Source organism: Phragmites australis, chromosome 19 (assembly GCF_958298935.1).
Source record: "Phragmites australis chromosome 19, lpPhrAust1.1, whole genome shotgun sequence".
NCBI classification, from domain to species: Eukaryota; Viridiplantae; Streptophyta; class Magnoliopsida; order Poales; family Poaceae; genus Phragmites; species Phragmites australis.
The window spans coordinates 24757890-24779677 of NC_084939.1; the positions used below are offsets into that span (position 1 = coordinate 24757890).

Here is a 21788-nt window from a genome sequence, read left to right on the forward strand (position 1 = left end):
CAAGGGAAAAAATCAAGAGTGGATCGAGGAAAGCGGTTGAAAGAGACTCGGCTCGTTGGAGGTTCCTCAACAGAGACGTAGGATTCACGGTGGTGAATCCGAACTTCAGGAAACAAATTTTGTGTCTTCTCTCTTGTTTCTTTACTTTTGAGTTCTTGCTCAATCTTTGTGCATATTGGTCGATCTACTTGTTTGTGTGTATTTGAGTGTAGGTTCTCCGTGAATCTACTTGGAATTATCTCCGGGAACACACGACATCATTTGGTGTGAGCTAGAACTCTCTACCCATCTTTATTATTCAGTTTTGGGCTCTGTTCTGTACAGAAACCGGAGAATCCGGACTTCACCGGAGTTTCCGGACCTGTATAACCCGGAGAATCCGGTCTTCACCGGAGTATCTAGATGAACAGTAATTTCAGGCATATAAACAGTATTTTCAGCTTTTTTCAATTTAAGTTTTATTGCATATCTCTCGCTAGATTAGAGTAATTTTTGTCACCTTAGGATTGTAATTTCCACACTTATTTAGGGTGATTGTGCACTAGTTGAGCCTAGCATATTTAGGTTTTTCACTTGTGAAAAACCCGTTAGTTTATATTCTGCTGCAAGTTTAGGTCAACAGTAAAATGGTTAAATTTTTGTAAAAACACCTATTCACCCCCCCCCTCTAGGCGACATCATTGTCTTTTCATGGGTAGCATTTGGATGGTTGCTTATCTGTGATGGGTAATAGTGAATGATTATTAGTTACCTACTGTTGGTATCAAGTTGGTTGGTTTAGAAGTCTGATGTGAATTTCAGTGGTTAGGAAACATATGTAGATGTTTCTAGAAGTGGAAGTTTAATGATGATTCATCTAGTTAAATAGGATTAACTCTTGCGTTAGCATAGTTGGCATTTATGCAGATTATACTCGTTACAGTATGTTCCTTTATTTAAGTTTGCATGTCATTTATTTTCCACACTTGTGGAGTGCGATATGTGCTCATATTTGTTATTTCTATACAAATATACTTCAAAACGCTACTCAGACAATAAAGAAGAACCAGGCTACTTCACGAACGAAGATAAAGACTGGTAGGCTGGTGGACCCCGATCGATTGCCTGTAGAAGATGGGAGTTTCGTTGTGTTTTGCTAGTGTGCTTTGGTTAAGACCTTGAGGTCCTTTCTATTTATTTTAGTTAAACATTGTAATAATGGTATTATGTATGATATACTGATGAATTCGTTGCAGGTATGAAACTTGATCCTAGCATACATGTAGTTTACATCTGGTTTTATTCCTTTATAAAATCGGGTGTGATACAAACAGACCGACCCAATTTCTATAGAAGATCTACACCTGACAAAACCAACTACATCTAACTCATCATGACGATGGATAGGCACGCACGCCCTGATTTGGTCATCATGCATGCCCTGCCCCATCCACCGAACGTCGTCACACTCACTCGCGATGCCATCCCGTAGCATTTATTGTTGTAGAATGGGTCACTGCACAACATGTCTGGCCACGACCTTGCTCATCGAAAGGGAATGCTTACGGAAGAAAAAACTCTTAAGGAGTAGGCATTAAATGTGATTTAACTGATTATGTGAGGATCTGCCCTGCGACCAATAGGGGTTTTCCTCTTCAACCAAGGGACTGGTCGCAGGGGTCTTATCCTGGTCACAAAGTAAGACCATGGTCTTAATGATATCTGTCCACCGGCCAACACTTGACAGTATGGGCATGACTTGTAAGGCACTTATTATCTATTACACCGACAGGTACAATCAGATCGTAAATTAGATAAACGGTTTAGAAGATAATATTATTTAAAATATATAAAAAATATTTATTCTAATGGACCAAAATAAATCATATTAACAAAAATAGAACTAATCTAAAACATAAATAACTCTTGTCCAACACATTTCGCCTATGGGCAAGCAGATGCAGCACAACGGTAGCAGCTGAGGCTCCCGTACTACCACATTAATGGTAGCCGGTGTATAGCACTACCGTTATTAATTGCTTTGAGTCTTTGATGCAACAATTACTTAAACACCAAGTTAATGCCTCTAATCCTGCTAAATGTCATCAGACTCATCGCTGCTACAAGATAGATGTCACATCTCCACCGGTGTCAACAATGGGCCGGATCACAGAGACTTTGCATGGCCACTGTTTAGGCCCAGACTAACGGCCTTTCGGGTTAGGTCCCCACGATATTCTTCTGAAATATATTTATTATTTATTCCCATTTGTAATTTTTTACAGAAATAGGCCTCTGTTCCAACCAATGGACATCTGTGGGAGCTCGAAGGCAGAAGCATTAGAACTCGATGACCCTAAAAGAGCATCTTCGAGTATAATCGCCCAGACCATTGCAAAAATCGCGAATTCCTTTTCTCTCAACCTTCAAATCATCATTCAAATAGTCACTGAAAGATTTGGTGGTGCAGATGATGCTACCTTCAAGTGCTTCATAAAATTTCAGCCCAAATAATGGATTGTGGAATGAGAAGCAAAAAATGACAAATTTTCTATTTTTTTTGAAATTTATCTTTTTTATTTCTTATTGTGCAATTCAATGTTTGAGCCAAGAGCACTTGGAAATAAGCAAAGGAACGTGAACTTTTCTTGATTTTTTGAAAATTTGTGCAATAAATGGGCAATTTTCGCCGTGTCTCCCTATGGTTGTGCAATAGGGGTCGATTTGTGTAAAATTTGCAAACAGGCCTAATTTTGTAATATTAATAAAAAATAAATATATATTTAAAAAATCAGTTCCCCACACCAGCGTTCCAAAGTCAACAAGTTGAACATATTCCTCAGAAAAAAAAAAGTTGAGCATCTTCCATGTAAGCTAAAAATACAGGTGAGTGCATCAGAGTCTGAATGTTGCAGATTTACTTGTCCCCATGCAGCATGATCCAGAAAGTTTACCTAGCATGGCGGCCATCACTGAAAATTTCTTTCAGAAGCCTTCAACACGTTCCAAAAGATTAGTTATCCATAGTCCAAGGAGGATTTTTTGGGCACGAATAGTCCAAGGAGGATTTTTTTACCACAAAAAGTTGAGTTGTCCGTTGCTTCCTAGTGGATACGAAGTAAACAAGAGAGATCCAAAATCAGGATATATATTCCAAGCATTGCTTCAATGTGATAATGTGCCTGCATCTCCTAGTTAGCTCAGATAGAGCCCCAAACTTGGCTTATTAAATCCAAATCGATCCTCATCATAACCACAAAGAATAAATCGAATATATATTAGAAAACTAGTATGTGTACACCGGGAGCTCTCATCAAATCCGCCATGCGTTGCCTAGACGATAAGCATGCTCCGACTACAAATACAGCCAAGGAAACAACTTGGAAGGCCTGCTGATAGTTAGACCACTCGTGCTATAGTGTGGAATTTTCTTTATTTTTATATTTTTATATTCTAATATTTGTAAAAATATGATCATTTAAAAATATTGCATATCTAGGCTACCGTCGCCCCGTTGGATAGGCGACATCTTGTCACATCTAGACAACCGTCGTCCGTTGAATGGACGACATCAAGATATCCTCCTTCCAAGGGCGATACCTTTAAATAAAATAAAGGTGTCGCTCATTCAAAGAGCAAATTTTATTTTAAAGTGTCGCATGTTTAATGGACGAGATCTTTATTTTGCTTAAATGTGTTAACCGTTGGAAGAACAATATCTTAGTATCACCCATCCAACGGGCGATAGTAGCACATATATACAATATTTGAAATGACTGTGTATTTTTGTAAATATAAAAAATAAAAAATAAAGAAAATTCCTATAGCGGGCTCACATTACACAAGTCACAAGAAGCCATTAATCCTACAGAGCACGGAGCAATGTACGGACCTTGGGCGCAGGAGCGCGGCCCGGTCGAGCGCCTCGCGCAGCTTGGCCCGGCCCTGTGCGAGTGCGCGGCGCACATAGAGGCCGGGGCCATGGAGAAGGCCGCCCGCTGCCTCGCCGCCGCCACGGGCGACGGGCCGCTGCAGCGCCTGGCCGTGCCCATGGCTGACTGCCTCGCGCGCCGCTTGGTCCGCCCCGTCCCGGCCATCGCCGACGCGCTCATCGATCCGTCCGAGAACCTCTATCGCCGGTGCATCCGGGCCGCCCGGCGTAGCCTCTTCGACCTCTGCCCGTTTCCTAAGGTGGCGGTCGCTGTCGGCCACCGGGCGGACCATATTGGAGGCCGTGGAGAACGAAAAGGTGGTGTGTACTCGTGACGCCTACTCCCCACTGGGCAACAAGACCCATCACTGAAACTTGATTAAATATGTGCTAAAAGACCATCACTAGCAACAAGACGAAACACCATCAGATTAATGACTCGTAACTTTGCTAATGAACTCTACTAAAAAATCAGTTCACTTTTACCATGAGCAGAATGTCCACGTCAGAGACTTCGCCGGGCCAGCCGCGCAGCCATGTGCAGTGGATCCAACTCCTGCGCGACTTCCACCATCGTCCAGAACGCTTACTGCATCTCCGCCTCACCGTCGTCCACGAGGACAAGGACTTCCTGGCCAAGATGCCACAATTGCTGTGCGACGAAGCTGATGAGCTCGACATTGCATTCCAGTTTCATTACGCTGTTGGCCAGCTCGAGACACTGGATTTCAACGACCTGCACAGCGTCCTCGAACTGAAATCCGGCGAGGCCCGAGCCATTATCTGCACCCTGCAGCTGCATCGCCTTCTTGCCGCCGCCGATGACACCGTGAGTAGCTTCGGTGCTGCCCACCATTTCAGCCAGATGGCCAGCATCACACGGCTCCGGCAAATGGCGTCAAGCTCGTGCCCACCGAGCAAGGCTACGATCCTTACCACAGCCCGGCGACGCCGCTGAGCTTCGTCTCGCCGCCGGCATCGACTCCTCAGTTCCACATGCCACCGCAGCTGGTGAGCTTCCTTTCCACGGCGCGCGCGCTGTCGCCCAAGATCATGGTGGTCACGGAGCAGGATGCCAACCACAACGGCGTCTCCTTCCGGAAGCGCTTCGCCGAGGCGCTCCACTACTACGCCGCCGTGTACGACAGCCTGGACGCGGCCGCCGCGGCGTTCCGGAGGCCTGCAGACGAGCGGGCGGTGCTGGGCGAGGAGATCAGGGGCGTGCTTCTGCGCGTGGGCGCCCACCGGCAAGAGCGGCACGACCGGCTGCAGCAGTGGGAGGTGCGCTGGAGATCACCGGGTTCAAGAACGTGCCTCTGAGCTACATGACCAGAGAGCAGGGGGACGACGTGCTGAGGAGCTGCGGGTTCAGAGAGTGTGAGAACAGAGAGCACGGGGGCTGCCTCCTGCTATGCTGGAGCTCGTGCTCCCTTTACTCGGTGTCGGCATGGCGGCCGAACAGAGGCTCAGCTTACGGGAGCAGTCAGTACCTGTCAGCGCCGAGCCAAATAGTGACTCCTGCGCATAGCTTCGACGAGCTGATGTGCTGACGGCGATTCAGTCGAGGGACAGTAAATATGAGTAGGCCTTCTAATTGCATGACAGGGTGAGAGTCTGAGAGGTCGGCAGTGATTGATTCTTAGATGAGAATTGAGACAGCTTGTGGAGCATATATCGGTCAGGACTCAGGAGGTGAAGGTTGCGGACTTGCAGATGCAGATGGACTCTAAACCACGATTTGTTGTGCGGTAAATGAGTTTTTCTCTTTTTTACCTTCAGCTTTCGGTTGCACTTGAGATAGTAGGGTAAACTGATGTGGAACTGCTTTGATTTATCAAACTAGTTGTGTGCTCTTGACCAAGGTTTGCGCCATTATGGTCCGCGATTCATCACATCTGGTTGGTTCATGTCCGTATCATTAATCGAGTGAAATATTGATTATGATGTTGTTATTAAGGACCCTCGATCGAATGCATATTTAATTAGCCATCTCAAAGATCTTCAAGTTTTAGTTTTTATTAAGCTGCATGCATCAATCAATTCACCTAAAGCTTAAGTTGATTAAAAAATATGACCAATCCACTTATACTTTCACACTTTTTGGAGGTTACCTCAGGAACTAGCTACAATTTTTTACTCTCACCAAGACAAGACTTTTGACTCTTAGTACCATATTGACTTGCATGCACTAACTAATTCACTAAAAATTTCAGTGATGGAAAAAGATATAAAATATACTTATACTTTAACATTATCTTATTGATTGCTTATTTTAAATATACCAGCCACTGAGATAAACCCCAATAACTAATGCAAGGACGCATATTACAAGGAACTGATTGATGACCAATGCATGTGTCTTAAAGATTAGATAATCTGTGCAGTTATGCTTGTCAATGTTCCTAAATAGGTCCGGTCATGTCTTACATGACAAGGTTTTAGGCCGACTAACAGGTTGTTTGGATTGGCCGACCTGCCGTACATGGGTCCAACCACGAGTTACTTAACTACTAAAAATACCGATAAAAGTATCATGATTCAAAAGATGATACAGTATACCCTGCAAAAGTTTTTCCATTGCCAGTAGATGCCACATCTCTTCTGGAATTGCCACTTCTTTTTTCAGCGCATACTGTAGGAGGATTTCTCAAACATGTGAGTCGTCAATAATGTAATTTTGCTGCAAGTTTCGAAGCATATTCTTCTACAGTCTAATGAAGTTGATCCCAAAGTTTGTCCGTTGCTACCTGGTAGATATGAAAAGGCCAAGGGGACAAATCCAAAGGGAACAAACTGAACATTCCCATAGTATTCGTTCCAATGCGGACATGCCAACTAGGTTCAATTTTGCCTTCACCATGAATACTTCCGAATTGCATAATGTCATTCTACATAGAGCTAAAACTCCTTTTCTTATTCTTATCAGTTAAATACATGATGTGACATGCAGTCCTATAAATATAGCAGTTGTACCAAGTAGAGAAGTTGCTCCAGCTAGACCACCAGAACACTAGCTACTACTTAGAGCTGTTAACGAGTTGAGCTCAAGTGATCTCATCTTAAGCTCGAGCTCGATAGAAACTCGAGTTAAACTAAATTTGAGTTAACGATCTGGTCGAGTCGAGCCTAAAGTGAGTCAAGTTCGAGTAGCTCACGAGCCTCAAGTTTTTTTTTTTTAATAACCCTATCTATGAACCACATGTGTATGTAGTCATGTGACCTTAAACTTAGATGATTAAACTTTGGGTTGGATGGTGAGGTTAAAAACAAAATTTTGATCACGATGGGTGCCGAATACGGCATGTGCCAACAATTGTAAATTCTCAAAAATCATGATTTATTTTTTTTAAAATAGTTCAACAATTGTAACCCATTTTAATTGGTTTGATCCAAAAAGCATGATCCAATATTTAATTAAAATTCTCCAAATAAGTCAACTTTATAAAATCTAGGAATATTTATTGCCTCAAATAAATTCTCAAAAATGTAGAAAATTTCATTAATATTCTTCTCATGTGATGTATTAATTTATTAAAATACTTTCAACCCTATATTATTTGGTAAAAAAGTGAATTCCTTTGTAATGCTCCATTTATATGCATTTTTATTATTTCATATGATATTCTCTTCTTAATTCAACTTGAATAAAAATAATTTAGCATGCACAAATCCTTGGTTGTCATATTAATATTAAGCATTTGTAATGCTCCATTTATATGTATCTTTGATCATTTTATATTAATATTAAACTTTGTTGAAAAGAATTATGTAAGGTAATTTTGCAGTGAATTAACATTGGAAGGATACAAATTCTAAATTATCGAACATTAATAGTTTTGAAGAACGATTACCATATAAACCAGTATAGAGATTACATACACTGATAAACCTTACATTTGATATGAGATTTTTCGTCGATGCGTGAATAGAGAGTAACCATAAAGAGATGACGACAACAAATATTGACATGTATGGGATGCCTAACGACTAACTCGTGTCATTGTTAAATTTAACATGCCTTAGGGAATGAAAATAGATCGGATTACAAAAGATGGTCTCTACTGAGTGCACTTCGAATATTTACCCTTCCTTAGAGCATCGGGCCCCGAAGCCTTAGCGTGACGGGCCCTCTCCCGCTTCCTTTCCCTCTCATCCTCGCGAGCTTCAGCCGCGGCGCACTCTTCCGCTGCCCTCCTCATACGCTCCTACTCTTCATGCATCACCTGCTGCCCTGATCATTCCACGTTACTCACTGCATCACCTTGCACCAATCGTTGCACTATGTTTACGTATACCCCCATATTAAAGTTATCCTCCAATTCCTTACGTGAGTACAAAGTTCATACGTTGTTTCTTCTCATCTCGAACAACATATGTAAAATGACGGAGCTATTTGGAACAACCTGTGGCCGCACACCCTCTAGGATAACAATATAGAATTGCTGGTTTACACACAAAAAACTCATAACATGTTATTTCAGGTCATCTAGGTCATTAGATACCTCAGCCGAACTCTCTATATGTTAGCAGTTCTGAATTATTACGAGCCTCCCGTGCAAAACTACGGGACGCTCTCCATAATAAATATGAAAAGTCATATCGTATCTAGTAAACAAAGGTACATCTAATAAAATTACTACTTATATATTTACACGATACACATGCTAAATATGTAAGTAATTAACAATAGTAATTAAATCATCATTACTACATCAAAATAAAATAATTAATAATTAATATTGAATTAAAATATTATTTAAATTAATATGAAAGTTACATTGAGTAAATATTCGATCTCCTTATAAATTGACACTGCACTATAACATATTCATAGATTTATTTACGTTGAGTGAGCTGAGCTGATGTGTTCCGAGTTCTTTTAACTAATCAATTTCGCGCTACATACTATTACACAATGTACTAACCTAATCAAATAAATATTATTACACAAATTACTATTATACAAATTCACACTAATTACTATTACACTACCTAAGCAAATAATCAGATTCATATAACCAACTAAGCAAATAATTGAACAGATATAATTACCGGGTTAAACACTCTAATTATTATTGTTGCTGCAAGTACTCTACATATTTTTGCAGCATCTTGTCGATCGACAGTGATATCGACCATGGTAACAATGGTCAATTGGTAGCTGATATCAAGATTGAATTATGTTGACCACCCTGTAATCCAACAGGTAAGCGGCACACAGATGCAGCACAGCTTTGAACTTCTAGTTCATAGATAGGGACATCAAGTCAAGGAACATGTATATGTCAATTATCAAGTAAGTTGCATCGTTACTGGGTAAGTTTTTGTGACGTATACTAGTATATATCCCATGAAAACGCAGGCGTGATGGGGAGTATACTTCGCTTGCTTGAGCTTCGTGAAGTTTCAGGAAACTATCCTGCCTGACAGCGTGACCTTGGGTCGGTTCGTTGGGAAACTCATCAGGAAATTCGGCTGCATTACGCCTGGTCGTCCTTGTCTCCTTGAAAACAGCAAGAGCCAAAGCTAGCCGTTCCTTGCTTCGTTTGTTGTGCCGTGTGATTCCGACTCAGCACGCCAGGATCGCGGAAGCAAATTAGGATAGTAAAAAAAAAAAAAAAAAACTCTTATAAGATTTTATCCATCTTATAATTCAATGACTAAACTGAATTGAAGAGATAAGAGTGGATATATATCATCACATTAGAAAAGATCTTTTACTACCTCTGTTTTTATTTACTTGTCACCAATTTTTTACTGTAGCAATTTTGATCTTACGTTTTTTCCTACGAAAAATTTATAAATACTTAAAAGTATCTAATACTAATAAAGTATATTTTATAATAAATCTAATGATACGAAAGTTTTAGTTATTTATAAATCTTTTATAGAAAAAATGTAATGTCAAAATTGCTACAGTAAAAATAGGTGTCCAAGTAAACAAAAACGAAGATAAAATCTTATAAAATTTGCTCTACAGGATCGCACCAGCCAGTTTCCTCATGAACTAACCTTTTCTTGAGCAGCTGTTGAGTTATAAAGTGGACTCACTCTGAATGCATTTGTTGCCGACGAAGTCTTTGTTTCAACATTCTGTGTACTTCCTTATGCTTTGTACATTTGTCAATTTACCAGTTATTACTTGTAGTGTTTGCAAATGATCATAGCTGGTGCCAGTAAGTAGCAACATTCGGGCCATCACTTGATCCAGAACGGCAGTATGTTACGTCTTATGATTTAGTATTGATAACAGAGCTATTTCAATGAAATATGAAACCGTGCACTTGCACAACCAGGCTATTATACAGTGAACATCAATAGAAAAACACATCTGAAAAAGTAGTAAAACCGCACATTCTATAATCTACGTGAACATCTGGTTTCAAGTGGGATTTCAATACAGCTCAAATGCTTCCCAGTTTAACCACAGGGTGTGAGCTTCTTGTTGCCTGCGCCACGAGGATTGTCATCCTTCCAGTCATCCCATGCTCTTGCTTTCTCCTCCTCAGCATCCTCATTGTCTTGGGCTGAGGTAGTGCCATCCTTGTACCATGCGGAGTTCGCATCTTTAATCATCTTAGCAGTATTTTCTTGCCATTTCTCCATCATTTTCATCTCACGTAAACCAGCTTCTTCTATGCTCATTGTTGGCATCCTGTGATCCAAGCAAGACAGGAAGGCAACAGAAAAATGTATCAAAGGGTACTATTATACACTTCAACAATGCTTCATGAAACGTCAAAGCATGGACAACACAGGATCAATCCAGGGGTACGATTCCATCTTTACCAGTATGACATCATAGGGCATACTCCCTCCATTCAGAAATAGTAGCCGTATTTCCTTTTGAAAAAGTCAAACTTTGTGTACTTGAAGTAACATTTAATTGAACTATAAGAATGTCTAGTGTATAAAAAATATACAACTAGGTTCACAATTCAAAATAATTTCACACTATATAGGTTTTGTAGCTATAGATGATATATTATGTGAGAAAACATTAGTCAAAATCCAATTTCAAAGATCAAGCCTAAAAAAATACGCCTACTATTTCTGAACGGTGTGAGTAATATATATTGGTCTCTACCAGCAATATTAGAAGTATTTCACTTCTTATGTGAACCTTGTCATTACCTGTAGCTACATCTGTAAATCAAACTTCAAGTGTGTTTCATTAGGAATTGTGGTAAATAGTGCTCAATCCATGTTCAGCGATTAAAAATTATCATCAGCAGAGAGGGATGTAATAGAAAATGGCAAAGATTGCAGTTTTCAGGTGTAGAACACTATTTTAAGGCATACCTGTAACCAGGTTGAAAAACTTGTGCAGCCATCCTTTCCCTTTCACTGGTTAGTCGTCCACCAACAAGACTTGCAGGCCCAAATATCAGGGGTTGGTGTTTGTGATCATGAGCTTGTGAAACGCTTGCTCTTCCTTCAATGACATCTTGAGCAAATGTTGCGCATGTGATTGGATCAGCTGGTTTGGAGTATGGTGCATGGTTGGCAGCATTATGGTGCCAAGCTTCAGCTTTTTTTGTACGCTCATCAAGCATTTCACGAGCAAATGCGTTCCCATCCTAAGACATCGTGTATGTTAGTATGTTACAACAGAAAAATATTCTTTGTAAAACAAAACAAGCCTCCAGGCACATGCAGAGTCATTAGGCACATACATGCAACAGAAAAGAGCCAAAGGAAAAACTATGCAACAGTTTTTGACTTTTTCTTGCAGGCAACCTGCTGAGTTCTACGCTCTGAGAGAATTGTCTTAAAAAATTCTAACAGTTCATAAATGTTACTCCAAAAAAACACGAACTGCTCAACACTCATAAGCTTTCAAAGATTATATTTTATTATTTCTTTCTCCACATGAAAAGAAACATTTTAACTGTACATTGTTGAAGTCCCAGCTGCTATTGATTATTAATATTAATATTAAGTCCATTTTGAAGAAACACCATGTAAAAGGTTGTCAAAGACAACCAGTCTAAAACTTAGCACATCAGCTAAGGTGTGCTTAAATTTGCAAGTGCAGAGATTCATGATTTATAAGGAACTATGATAACTCTTATTATGATGGAAAACCTTAATGCTATTCCCAAGTTGAAATCTCTTCATTATCTAGGTATCCATCTTATCCACACAAAAAAAAAAATCAAAGCCTCCCAGCATCTCTACAGATTCCCACATTATTCTGAGAAACACAATGACCTGAAAGCTCCATGGCACAACATGGGAAATAAAACAAAGAATGCTTAAAACTTGTCACTAAGAAAAATTAGCAAATGATGCTACCGACAAAATACTTAGTTCAATAGATTTACCTTTTTTTGTCTTTCTTTTACAGCTAGAAGCATTTCTTCTTCCTTCTTTAGCATTTCAATAAGATCAAAAGCCTATGGAGCAAGTAAAATATAAACAGTTAAAAGATGAACATTTTCTGAAATCAAAATCGGTGGGTAGTCTTACAAGAACAGTTGCCACAGAAAACTAACCTTACAGAGAGCCAATGAGATAGTTGCTAACCATGCCTGTAGAAGAGAAAACAAATTTGAAACTATATCATACAACTTGACCGACTTATAAAACACACTAGGTATATGTTTGACCCTATCTTCAAAAGCAAGGCAACAAGATTTGAAAACATTGATTTAGTCATAAAAGGTATAGCATAAGGAGCAAAATACATTGCAGATTAGAAGATCTCACAATATGAGAAAAGTTGGATGAAGTGCTCAAGGACTAAAGGAAAAAAATCATTCTGGGCACGAAGTTTGCTAAAGAGCAATTGTGCAATTTGGTTTGCACGAACCTAATTGGACGCATGAATTCATAAAACTCCATATAAGCATTAGAACTAAACAGATTAAAATCCATCCTATTGACCATAGTAAAGCTTAATGTCATAGTATATTTCAGCTAGTTTAAGTTGGGATCTGTTGAAATATAGGAACCATGCGGGAACTCCTGCATTAATGATTCTGTCACCATCCTTTTGGCACACAAGGTTTGATTCAAGATACTAAGCATTTCACCCATAATGCTAGCTAGAATTCCTGATGTCTGATTCTAACCTCTCTTTCTTCTTCTCCACCATCCTCCAAGGCATCTTCTTCCCCAGCTTCAATAGGAGCAGATAAAGCAGCTGCTCTCAATGAGCGCCCACGCCTTTCTTTTCTCTCTTTGATCTCTTGGAGCTTTGCTTCTGCAGCCTTTTGACGTTTGTATCGGGCAACCTAGGCTCCAGAAATAAGAAATAGACTAAATTACAGGAAATTAACCGACTTAAAAATGTTAAGATTAATCAGCATATGTGCCCCAGATCAGTGGCGGACCCAGGATTTGACGATTGGGTATTCAATATTAAAAAAAAATATTCAATCCAAAATACGAGAAGTCCATAGTAACGTAAATTTTAAAGTATAAATTGTTCATAGTAGAGAAGTTTCAACTAATTAAAAGAAATTACAAAGCATTTAAAGAAAATTACAATTTAACTTTATGTTCCTTTATAGCTTAGAAGCGTTTAATGATGCCACTATCCTTAATTTGCATAAAAAATTCACGCTCAACTGCTGATTGCCGAACTGGGCAGTCACAACATAAAGATCATAAATACCTGATGTTTGTTGCTATGTGGGCTCTTTTCAGTTAGAGAAAAATGCAAAACCCCCCCAAAAGTCACTTGGATTTTAACTTTCCCCTCCAAAAATTATTTTGTTGCAAAAAAAAACCCCAAAGGTTTGATTTTGTTGCAAAAACACGTCCAAAAATTTAAAAAAATTTAAAAAATCACAAAAAATTCTAAAAAAAACTAGAGACAATTATAAGACCTTTTGTGAAATTTGTTTTCAAAAATAATATCCTTTGCATCATATTACATGGAGAGTAAGTTTGAAAAAAAAGAAAAACATGCAACTCATTTATTAATTCGAGTTAAATGCATAGTTAATTATTTACTAATCCAAAAATTATGAAACAAAATTTTTTAGTCTTCTTACATGATCCTCTATCTTGTAAAAATACATGAAATCTTGAAATAGTTACTGTAACGTGCAGGATTGAGTAAATGTGTTGCAGATAGATTAATTCATAACTAATCCATAACACCCCAAAATTAGTGAAACCACTTTTATTAGTTTACTAAAATAATTAGTTTACAATTTGCTGAGTGGTCTGATGGATTGAAGCAGCAAAGATATATATACGTAGTATATGTGCTATATACTCAATTTTTTTCCAAAAAAGTTGGGTATTCAATTGAATACCCATGCATCATGGTGGGTCCGCCCATGCCCCAGATTTTGCAGGCTCAACGGAAGAATTATGTCACATATTATGGTGTTTCTATTATAGACCGCAAACTGTTTAGTAATTCCTTGATATGTTAAGAGCGAAAAAAGTAATTCGTATCACCTTTTGTGCTCTTCGGTTTGCCATGGTATCAGGCTGCTTTTGTCTAGACAATTCTAGCTCATCCTCTGAAATAAGCTCTAATACTTCACAGATAGCAATAAACTCCTGTATAACCCAAAAGTAGTGATTAATACATGAGAAATAGGTGATGCAATGACTCATGTAGGGAAGCCCCTACATAACACGTTATAAAGATGCGTGCAGATTGTTAACCTTCAAATGGTCCTGTGATGCCTTAATAACTGGGATCCGATCCTCCTGTGCTATCTTCTCCGTCATTTCCCCGAGGTAGTATGGAACCTAAAATACCATCAAAGATCGGATATATAACCGAAAAGGTTGACTTTTGAAGCACTGAAGCAGTTATAGGTTTCCTAGCATTGTTGTGATCCAAGCCGCACCGACAACTGATAAGGCGTCTACTATCATCATGGCCTGTTTTATGAACTTGTACGCAGAGCACAGGGAGCGGGGACATACGAGTAGGTATTTGAGGTTGGCTGTGGAGACGTCGTCCTTGGTCTCGTTGAGGGAGAAGAGGCCGAGCTTGCTGACCATCTCGTCGCAGCGCCGCAGCAGCTCAACCCCATTCCGGATCCCTTCCTGCCCAGCACAACACCAAGCAGGTAAGCACTCGCAGGCACGAAACAGGACAAAGAGGATTCCTCCGAGGAGAAGCAGAAGGAAGCGATCCAAAAACAGAGAACCTGGTCGAGGGAGGAGTTGGAGGCGAGGGAGTGGAGCCGCGACGCCTTGTCGAAGAGGGCCGGGAGGGGGAGGTCGGCGTCGTCCTCCGACTCCGGATGGAGACGCATCTGCGATCGCATCTTGTTCCCGACCTCCGCCACCTCCGCCATTCTCTCTGGTTCGGAGCCAAGCGAGGGGCCACCAAACCCTAGCGGCGTAGCGAGGCAGAGTCGCGGGAGGAGAGGACAGCGGAGGGTGGAAGCGTCGCGAGGGGAGCAGAGGAGAGGACGGCCGTCGCGTCGCGTGCCTCGGGTCTGGTGGTGTCGCCGCCTCTGGCTGTGTGGTTCGGCTCGGGAAGTCTGATTTGGATTCGGCGACGACCACTCCTCTCGCGTCCACAGTTCAGAAAACCGACGGTAACCGTTCAAAAACCGCTATAATCGATCTCCTAGGTCTGATACAGTTTCAAAAATCGAATGATAACCGAATTTGAATTAAAAAATTCGAAAAAATAATAAAAATCTAAAAAAACTAAACACAATTCTAAGATCTTCTGTGAAAAAAATTCAAAAATAATATCGTTTGCATCATATTTTATAGGGAGGAAGTTTGAAAAAATGAAAAAATTGATTCCTTTTATTAAGATTAGAATTCTTATTCTTATTATTATATAATTATTTTCTTTTTTCATGTATATGCGTCAGACACAATCTACTAATTGATCTATATTCTCCGAACCTTTTCTAAATTTTCTTAAGAAGTAACCTCGCTTTTGGGGTGGTATCATTGTTGAGTGATCGCTCGCAATCTGGCTTAAAAAGGTGGTCCGGGAGCTTTCGAGCGTGCGGCTCAGTTATTAACTCATGTTAAGGAAAATTTTAACATGAAAACAAATATTTTTCTTATGTAAAACGTATTTTAAGAGAATCTTTAAAATTAATTTCACTTTATTTAGAGTTTTATTAATTTCTCTATGATTTTTACAAAGTTCACAAGCATAAAGTGAATATGTTAAGAAACATCATTGTAATTAACTTTTTCATGTCTACTATTATTTTTTCTACGTAAATCATAGTATAAATAAGATAATGAAAAGTGGTTTCACTAATTTTTGAGGTGTGATGAGTCAGTTATGAATTAATCTAGTTGCAACACATTTACACAATTATGCATGTTACAATAACTAATTCATGAGTTCATGTATTTTTAAAAGACATAGGATCGTGTAAGAAGACTAACAAAATTAGTTTCATGATTTTTGGATTAGCAAAGAGTAAACTATGCATTTAACTTTGTTTAACAAATACAATTTCTCACAGAAAATTTTGAATTTTTTTTTATGAGTATAAATACTTTTATCATGTAGATAATGTTACAAGGAAACCAACAAAATTTATTTCACTTGATTTGAAGCTCAGATGAATTAGTTATTGATTTTACTAGATTGAGATAATTTTTGGGTTTTTTTGTTGAACTTCACTGAAAATCGAGAAAACCGCTCGATAAATAGAGAAAACCAAGCGGTTACCGAGAAAACTGAGCGGTTACCGACAATGCAGAAAATTCGAGAAAACCGCTCGGTAACCGGTCCAAACCGACCGGTTACCAAACGGCTAAAATCGCAATTTTTTCCCCAATTTCAAATTTTGCCAAATTAATTTTCTCTGGATTTTTTTGAATTTTTGACCGATAACCGCGGTTATCGCGAATTGTCGGTTACCGCCGGAACCGAGCTCCGGTCGGTAACCTTAACCTTGCTCACGTCTCAGAGTCGCCGACGCGGAATTTTCTTTACAGTGGCAGATGAGGGTTATTAGGCCCTGTTTTCTACTAGTTATTGTTTTTAGAACGCTACTACTGATAAAAGCTAGTAAAACATTGTTTTTGACTTTTGTAAGTTCTGTATCTGTAGTAATGAAGATTGTTTTTATTTTAAAAAAAACACAGCTAAAAGTCAGCAAAAATAGACTATTTAGTGAGACTTCTTGTTTCTGAGAAGCGTAAATCGGTAGAAATCCAAATAAATAGGATATTAATCTTCAAGCTTGTAGACCGTGTAGGTGTGCATAGATGTGATGGCGTGCTTGTAGACAGTGTAGGTGTGCGTAGGTGTGATGGTGTGCTTGTAGATGGTGTAGGTGTGCGTAGGTGTGATAGTGTGTGCGTACGTCTATAAGTTGTACTGGTGTTAAAAAAAGACTCGCGTCTCAGTATGTGGGACTGTCACAGTGTACTATCTAGGCTCTTCTGATGTCATTGTGACGTGGTGGAGAGCGGTGTGTTGCCTACATCACCCGGCATTATGATTCGTGGGGTCTGACGGGCTGTTAGTTGGAACAACACATGGGCAGTACACTGGCGCATTGAGGAACTGAGCTGCGAGATCCAACCGAGGAAATAACTTGCGAACAACAGGCAAACAGTTGGAGGCGGAACGACTGTTGAGGCGACGAGCGGTTATGACGTCGGGAGCCGCACAGACAGTGATAGAGGTGGTGGCCGGTGGGGCTTGACGACTCGACAGTGCTAACAAGCCGAGGGAGGTGGCGCAGGGTAGGGGAGGAGGATGGCGACAACTAGGGTTGACGATGAAAACGTGAGACTGTCTACATCGAACAAGCCACAACGACGACTTAAAATTAACACATTTTTAGGTGATTGACAAGGGGAAGATCCCTATTAAAATTTGACTAGCTAAGTGCCCATGTGTTGTAACGAAACACAAGCATTGGATGCGGTAATATCAAATGCAAACATAATGTATATAAATGTGGATGTGCCATGAGAGCGCCATCGAACGAATACGTCAGGAGCGATACCGTAGTTTAATTTTAGATGAGATCTGAAAAAAGAGGAGATTATCTGCTAATTTCTCCCCTAATTTCTTTATTTATTTATATTAGCAAACCAGTCCTATATCCGTAGCCGGTAATGAGACATAGAGGTTGTAGGACGAGAGTGGACGGGTAAAAGTGGGTAAATTATTCGAATTCTAGGGGTGTTTATTAGATGGAAAGAGAGTAGTGAAAGAGGTGATGTGAGAACTAACTCGTGCTTTATATAGTAGAGATTATTATTTTTTATACTCCCTCCGGTCCAAAATAAGTGTTGTTTTAGGTTGCATGCAGTTAACTATTTTAAACTTTGGCTACAAATTACTTTTTACGTATTAAAATGACATATGTAGATTTGTCTCGAAAAGTATTTTCATAATAATATACTTTTGCTATATTTTATTAATATATTACAATAAAAAGTAGTAGTCAAAGTTGTATTTTGAATACCATATGAATATTCAAAACGATATTTATGTTGAACTGAAGGGAGTAAGAGCGTCCACGTTATATTTTTATCTACGTGACAGAGTGTTAATATCATTGAAGACGCTATAAGTACTATGTGAATGTGTTGTGTAGATAATAATTGTACTACTAAATACGGTGTTGTTTCTTTGACATCTCGACTAGTTATCTTACGACATCTTGAAACTCGTAGTTGGAACCGAACCAAAACCAAGCACTGAATGTGATGGTGCTCAGCAGTACGGCGCACCCTACGATGTCCCACTGCCCTCGTCAGCGCCCTATGGGGCCCCGTGGCCCTCGGCGGCGGCGTACAGGGCAGCCGGCGGGTACGGGAGCCCGTTCGTGGCACTGGTGCTGTCGGTGTTCCCACTCGGGACGGACCCCAACGTGGTCGCGTGCTTCCAGCGACGGATCGCGACATGAGCGGGATGATCGATGACAAGGAGCTACAGTCCGTGTTGTCCGGGTACAATCAGAGCTTCAGCCTCCGCACCGTCCACCTCCTCATGTATCTCTTCACCAACACCAACATCTGCAAGATCGGTATGTTCATCATGCTCTTCCCCTCCCTCGTCCTGCCATTCGACGTTGCTTCGTTCTAGCATACAGCACGGCGTGGCACGAGTCAGCTTGTAGGTTAGCTATCGTGCGTGACGTGGTTGGTCAGAGGTAAAGCTGTCCAAATGGGCCTGTAAGGCTGGCCCGGCCACAGCATGGCCCGACATGCTCGGTAAGGTTAACGGGTTGTGTCATGCTGGCCCTCGTGCCGGAGGTATGACCCATGGTACGGCCCGTCAGCCATCGTGTCATGCTAGCTGGCTTAGGCACTGTTGCGGCACGGCCGGCCTGATGGCTCGGCGGGGCGAGGTGATCGGGCGGTAGCGCGGGGGTGGGGCGGCAAGGTGGGGCAACTGGGCGGTGGGGAGGCCGGGAGCAGGGTGGCACGACGGTGGGGCGGGGAGGCCGGGGGTTGTAGCGCGGCGAGGTAGGCCGTGCCCGTGCCAACCCATCTAAACTGGCACACCGTGCCGACGTGTCAGCCCAGGCACGACTCAGCTATCTGTGCCATGCCGACCCAGCCCGCCCACCCCTTGGGCCGTGCCGTGTCGACCTGGCCCACCTACCCCTTGGGTCGTGCCGTGGCTGGGCCATACCTACAGTGTCGTTCTTTGGGTCGGCCTAGTAGGCACGATCTATTTGGACATTACTAGTCAGAGGCGTTGTGCATTAGGTGTTGTGTCGTGGGCGCAGGGTAACACAGTAAGTCCTAGGTTTTGCTAATCTAATCAAGGTATTTTGAATTGAGATACAGTGACTTCAGAGGAAATTGAAGTCATTGCGACTTCAAATCGTTGTGTCTTTTGATCTTAGATGGATAAGATTTTGCTATAGTACTTGTGTGAAGTCGAAGGATCCAAATCCATTTTGACTTCTGAATTGAGAGATGGGGGCTCCTACGGTGCCTGTTGGATGGGCCAGTGCAGCATAGATGGGTTTAGGATACTACCGGGCGGTGACAGGCACACAGAGCTGTCTGGTCTGTGGTGGCATTAAAGAAGCGCGGACTTTAAATTCGTTCTAGACTTAGACCGAGTGGCCAAATATTAAATTGATCAAGTGGATACATTTCTTTATGCGGAAAATGATCGTTCTAGACTTGCTTGAGTTGATCACGACTGGGTTGCACGCATTGTAGAGCAATGCGATCATGCACTATTGCGCCCAGTAACATGAAATTCCTGTTGGCGCTTATTGTCTTATTGAAACCATGGCCGTGTGGCTCTCTAGCCTTTCTCTGTTACCCCTCTGTAATCTGCACTTGACTTTCAGTGTGAGTCGGGGTATGACCATTTTGTCTAAAAAAACATGCAACTTCATTGAGGTCTGCATTATAGGAAGACCATGAAACTTTGTGCTTTGTGATGTGCATTGCAGCGCTAGGCTGTTGCGCGCTGGCATGTTAAATGTAATTTGTGTTACACCAGTTTCAATACTACTTATAGTTAAATGAGTGAAATGATCTTAAAACTGACACAGTTTAGTAATGGTAATAGAGGTGTCCCAATTTGGTTGAGTTCTTTGTTTAATATTGATTTTGGTTCAGATTTTTAAAAGTTGAAAGTACTAACTACAGTATATCCTTGCTATTTTCGTCGTTTTTGAAGGATTTTCATATATTATTTTTTATGTTCGTTTGTATAGAGTTCAAATCATGAGTTGTGAATTCCTTGAAAGTATGAGATATGCCTATATTAGATACATCATTTCCTTCTTATCTCTTATACTTTTAGTTTAACTTTTGTTTTTCCTCCTTTCAGGCCCAAGGAATTTACTTCTGTGTTTTACAGTCTTCAGAGTTGGAGAGTAAGATGGCCTACTACTTAAGATCATTTTTTTCTTTAATTTTATGCAGGCGAACCAATCAGCTATTTTAAATAAGTAATGCTTAGCATTGTATATTTACCTTTCAACATATCATGCAGGCAATATTTGATAGGTTTGACCGTGATCGAAGTGGTAAATTGATACAACAGAACTGCGTGATGCTCTTCTCAGTCTGGGATATTCTGTTTCTCCGACCGTGCTAGACCTGCTTGTGTCCAAATTTGACAAGACTGGGGGCAAGAGCAGAGCGATCGAATATGATAACTTCATCGAGTAAGATCCTTCCTTCAATGTAATAGGTTCATTATTTCTCAATGAATTTACATGTTTTTTGTTCCGTATTCTGGGGAAAAAGAACTTGTCTTATCTAGTGAAAGATCTAAATAGAAACTGGTTTGTTCGTCAATTGGGCTCCTAAGTTTCAGTCGTGTTTTCTGATCCAAAACTAGTGATGGTTAAAAATTGGAAAAATTGAATATATTATATTTGTTTCCATTTTGTCATGTATCACAATCCTAACTCTGTTTGTTTTACCTCATTGCAGATGCTGCCTCACAGTGAAGGTAATGCATCCACCTTACTTCTTCTCCGTGCTCGAAGCAGTCTTAGAAAACTCTTTTGTTCTTATCCCAGAAATACATTTCCAATCCTGTCTGTGCTTTTCTTTGAACTATTTTTTGAACGAAACATTTCTTTGGACTACATTTTCAGGACCTGACTGAGAAGTTTAAGGAAAAGGATACTGGATTCTCTGGGTCCGCAACTTTTACTTATGAGGCTTTCATGTTGACGGTGCTCCCTTTTCTCATTGCATAATGGGGCCCATGTACTTCAGTGTTGAGAGAAAGATTTAAGCATACACAGACGGGCAAGGAGCCCAGTGGTTAGGGCTCTAAGGTGGGAGCCCGATCGGCGGGGGTTCGATTCTCCCGTCCCGCACCAGCCTATGGTCTCCTGGAAGACCGCGCAGATAGGGTCGTGCCATTAAAAAAAAGAATTTAAGCATTTGATGCCTAATTGTATGAAAATGGTTATGCTCGTGGAGTTGTTTAAAGCTTAGATTTAATTCTGGGGATTTAAGC

General features: G+C 40.6%; 2 protein-coding genes and 1 pseudogene across 2 annotated transcripts; 2 read left to right on the top strand and 1 right to left on the bottom strand.

The window, feature by feature from the left end:
* Positions 1-4406: 4406 nt before the first annotated feature.
* LOC133900295 (scarecrow-like protein 3) lies at positions 4407-5230 on the top strand. The gene is made up of 2 exons (XM_062341391.1): positions 4407-4739; positions 4814-5230. The coding sequence occupies exons 1-2, from the start codon at positions 4407-4409 to the stop codon at positions 5228-5230; spliced, it is 750 nt and encodes a 249-aa protein (XP_062197375.1).
* A 4861-nt stretch (positions 5231-10091) lies between these two features.
* LOC133900447 (PP2A regulatory subunit TAP46-like) lies at positions 10092-15408 on the bottom strand. Its single transcript, XM_062341598.1, has 9 exons — positions 15037-15408; positions 14810-14932; positions 14543-14629; positions 14330-14434; positions 12988-13149; positions 12409-12444; positions 12238-12309; positions 11213-11490; positions 10092-10565 (listed from the first exon to the last, which is right to left on the bottom strand). The coding sequence occupies exons 1-9, from the start codon at positions 15184-15186 to the stop codon at positions 10331-10333; spliced, it is 1248 nt and encodes a 415-aa protein (XP_062197582.1). The 5' UTR covers positions 15187-15408; the 3' UTR covers positions 10092-10330.
* A 2539-nt stretch (positions 15409-17947) lies between these two features.
* Positions 17948-21522, top strand: LOC133900296 (calcium-binding protein CBP-like; annotated as a pseudogene).
* Positions 21523-21788: the final 266 nt, after the last annotated feature.

Coding starts and splice junctions, on each gene's coding strand:
- LOC133900295 (XM_062341391.1), top strand. CDS start 4,407: ATGTCCACGTCAGAGACTTCGCCGGGCCAGCCGCGCAGCCATGTGCAG. Junction 4,740..4,813: donor TTGCCGCCGCCGATGACACC/GTGAGTAGCTTC, acceptor AATGGCGTCAAG/CTCGTGCCCACCGAGCAAGG.
- LOC133900447 (XM_062341598.1), bottom strand. CDS start 15,186: ATGGCGGAGGTGGCGGAGGTCGGGAACAAGATGCGATCGCAGATGCGT. Junction 12,310..12,408: donor TCTCATTGGCTCTCTGTAAG/GTTAGTTTTCTG, acceptor CTTGCTCCATAG/GCTTTTGATCTTATTGAAAT. Junction 10,566..11,212: donor GTTTTTCAACCTGGTTACAG/GTATGCCTTAAA, acceptor CTTGGATCACAG/GATGCCAACAATGAGCATAG.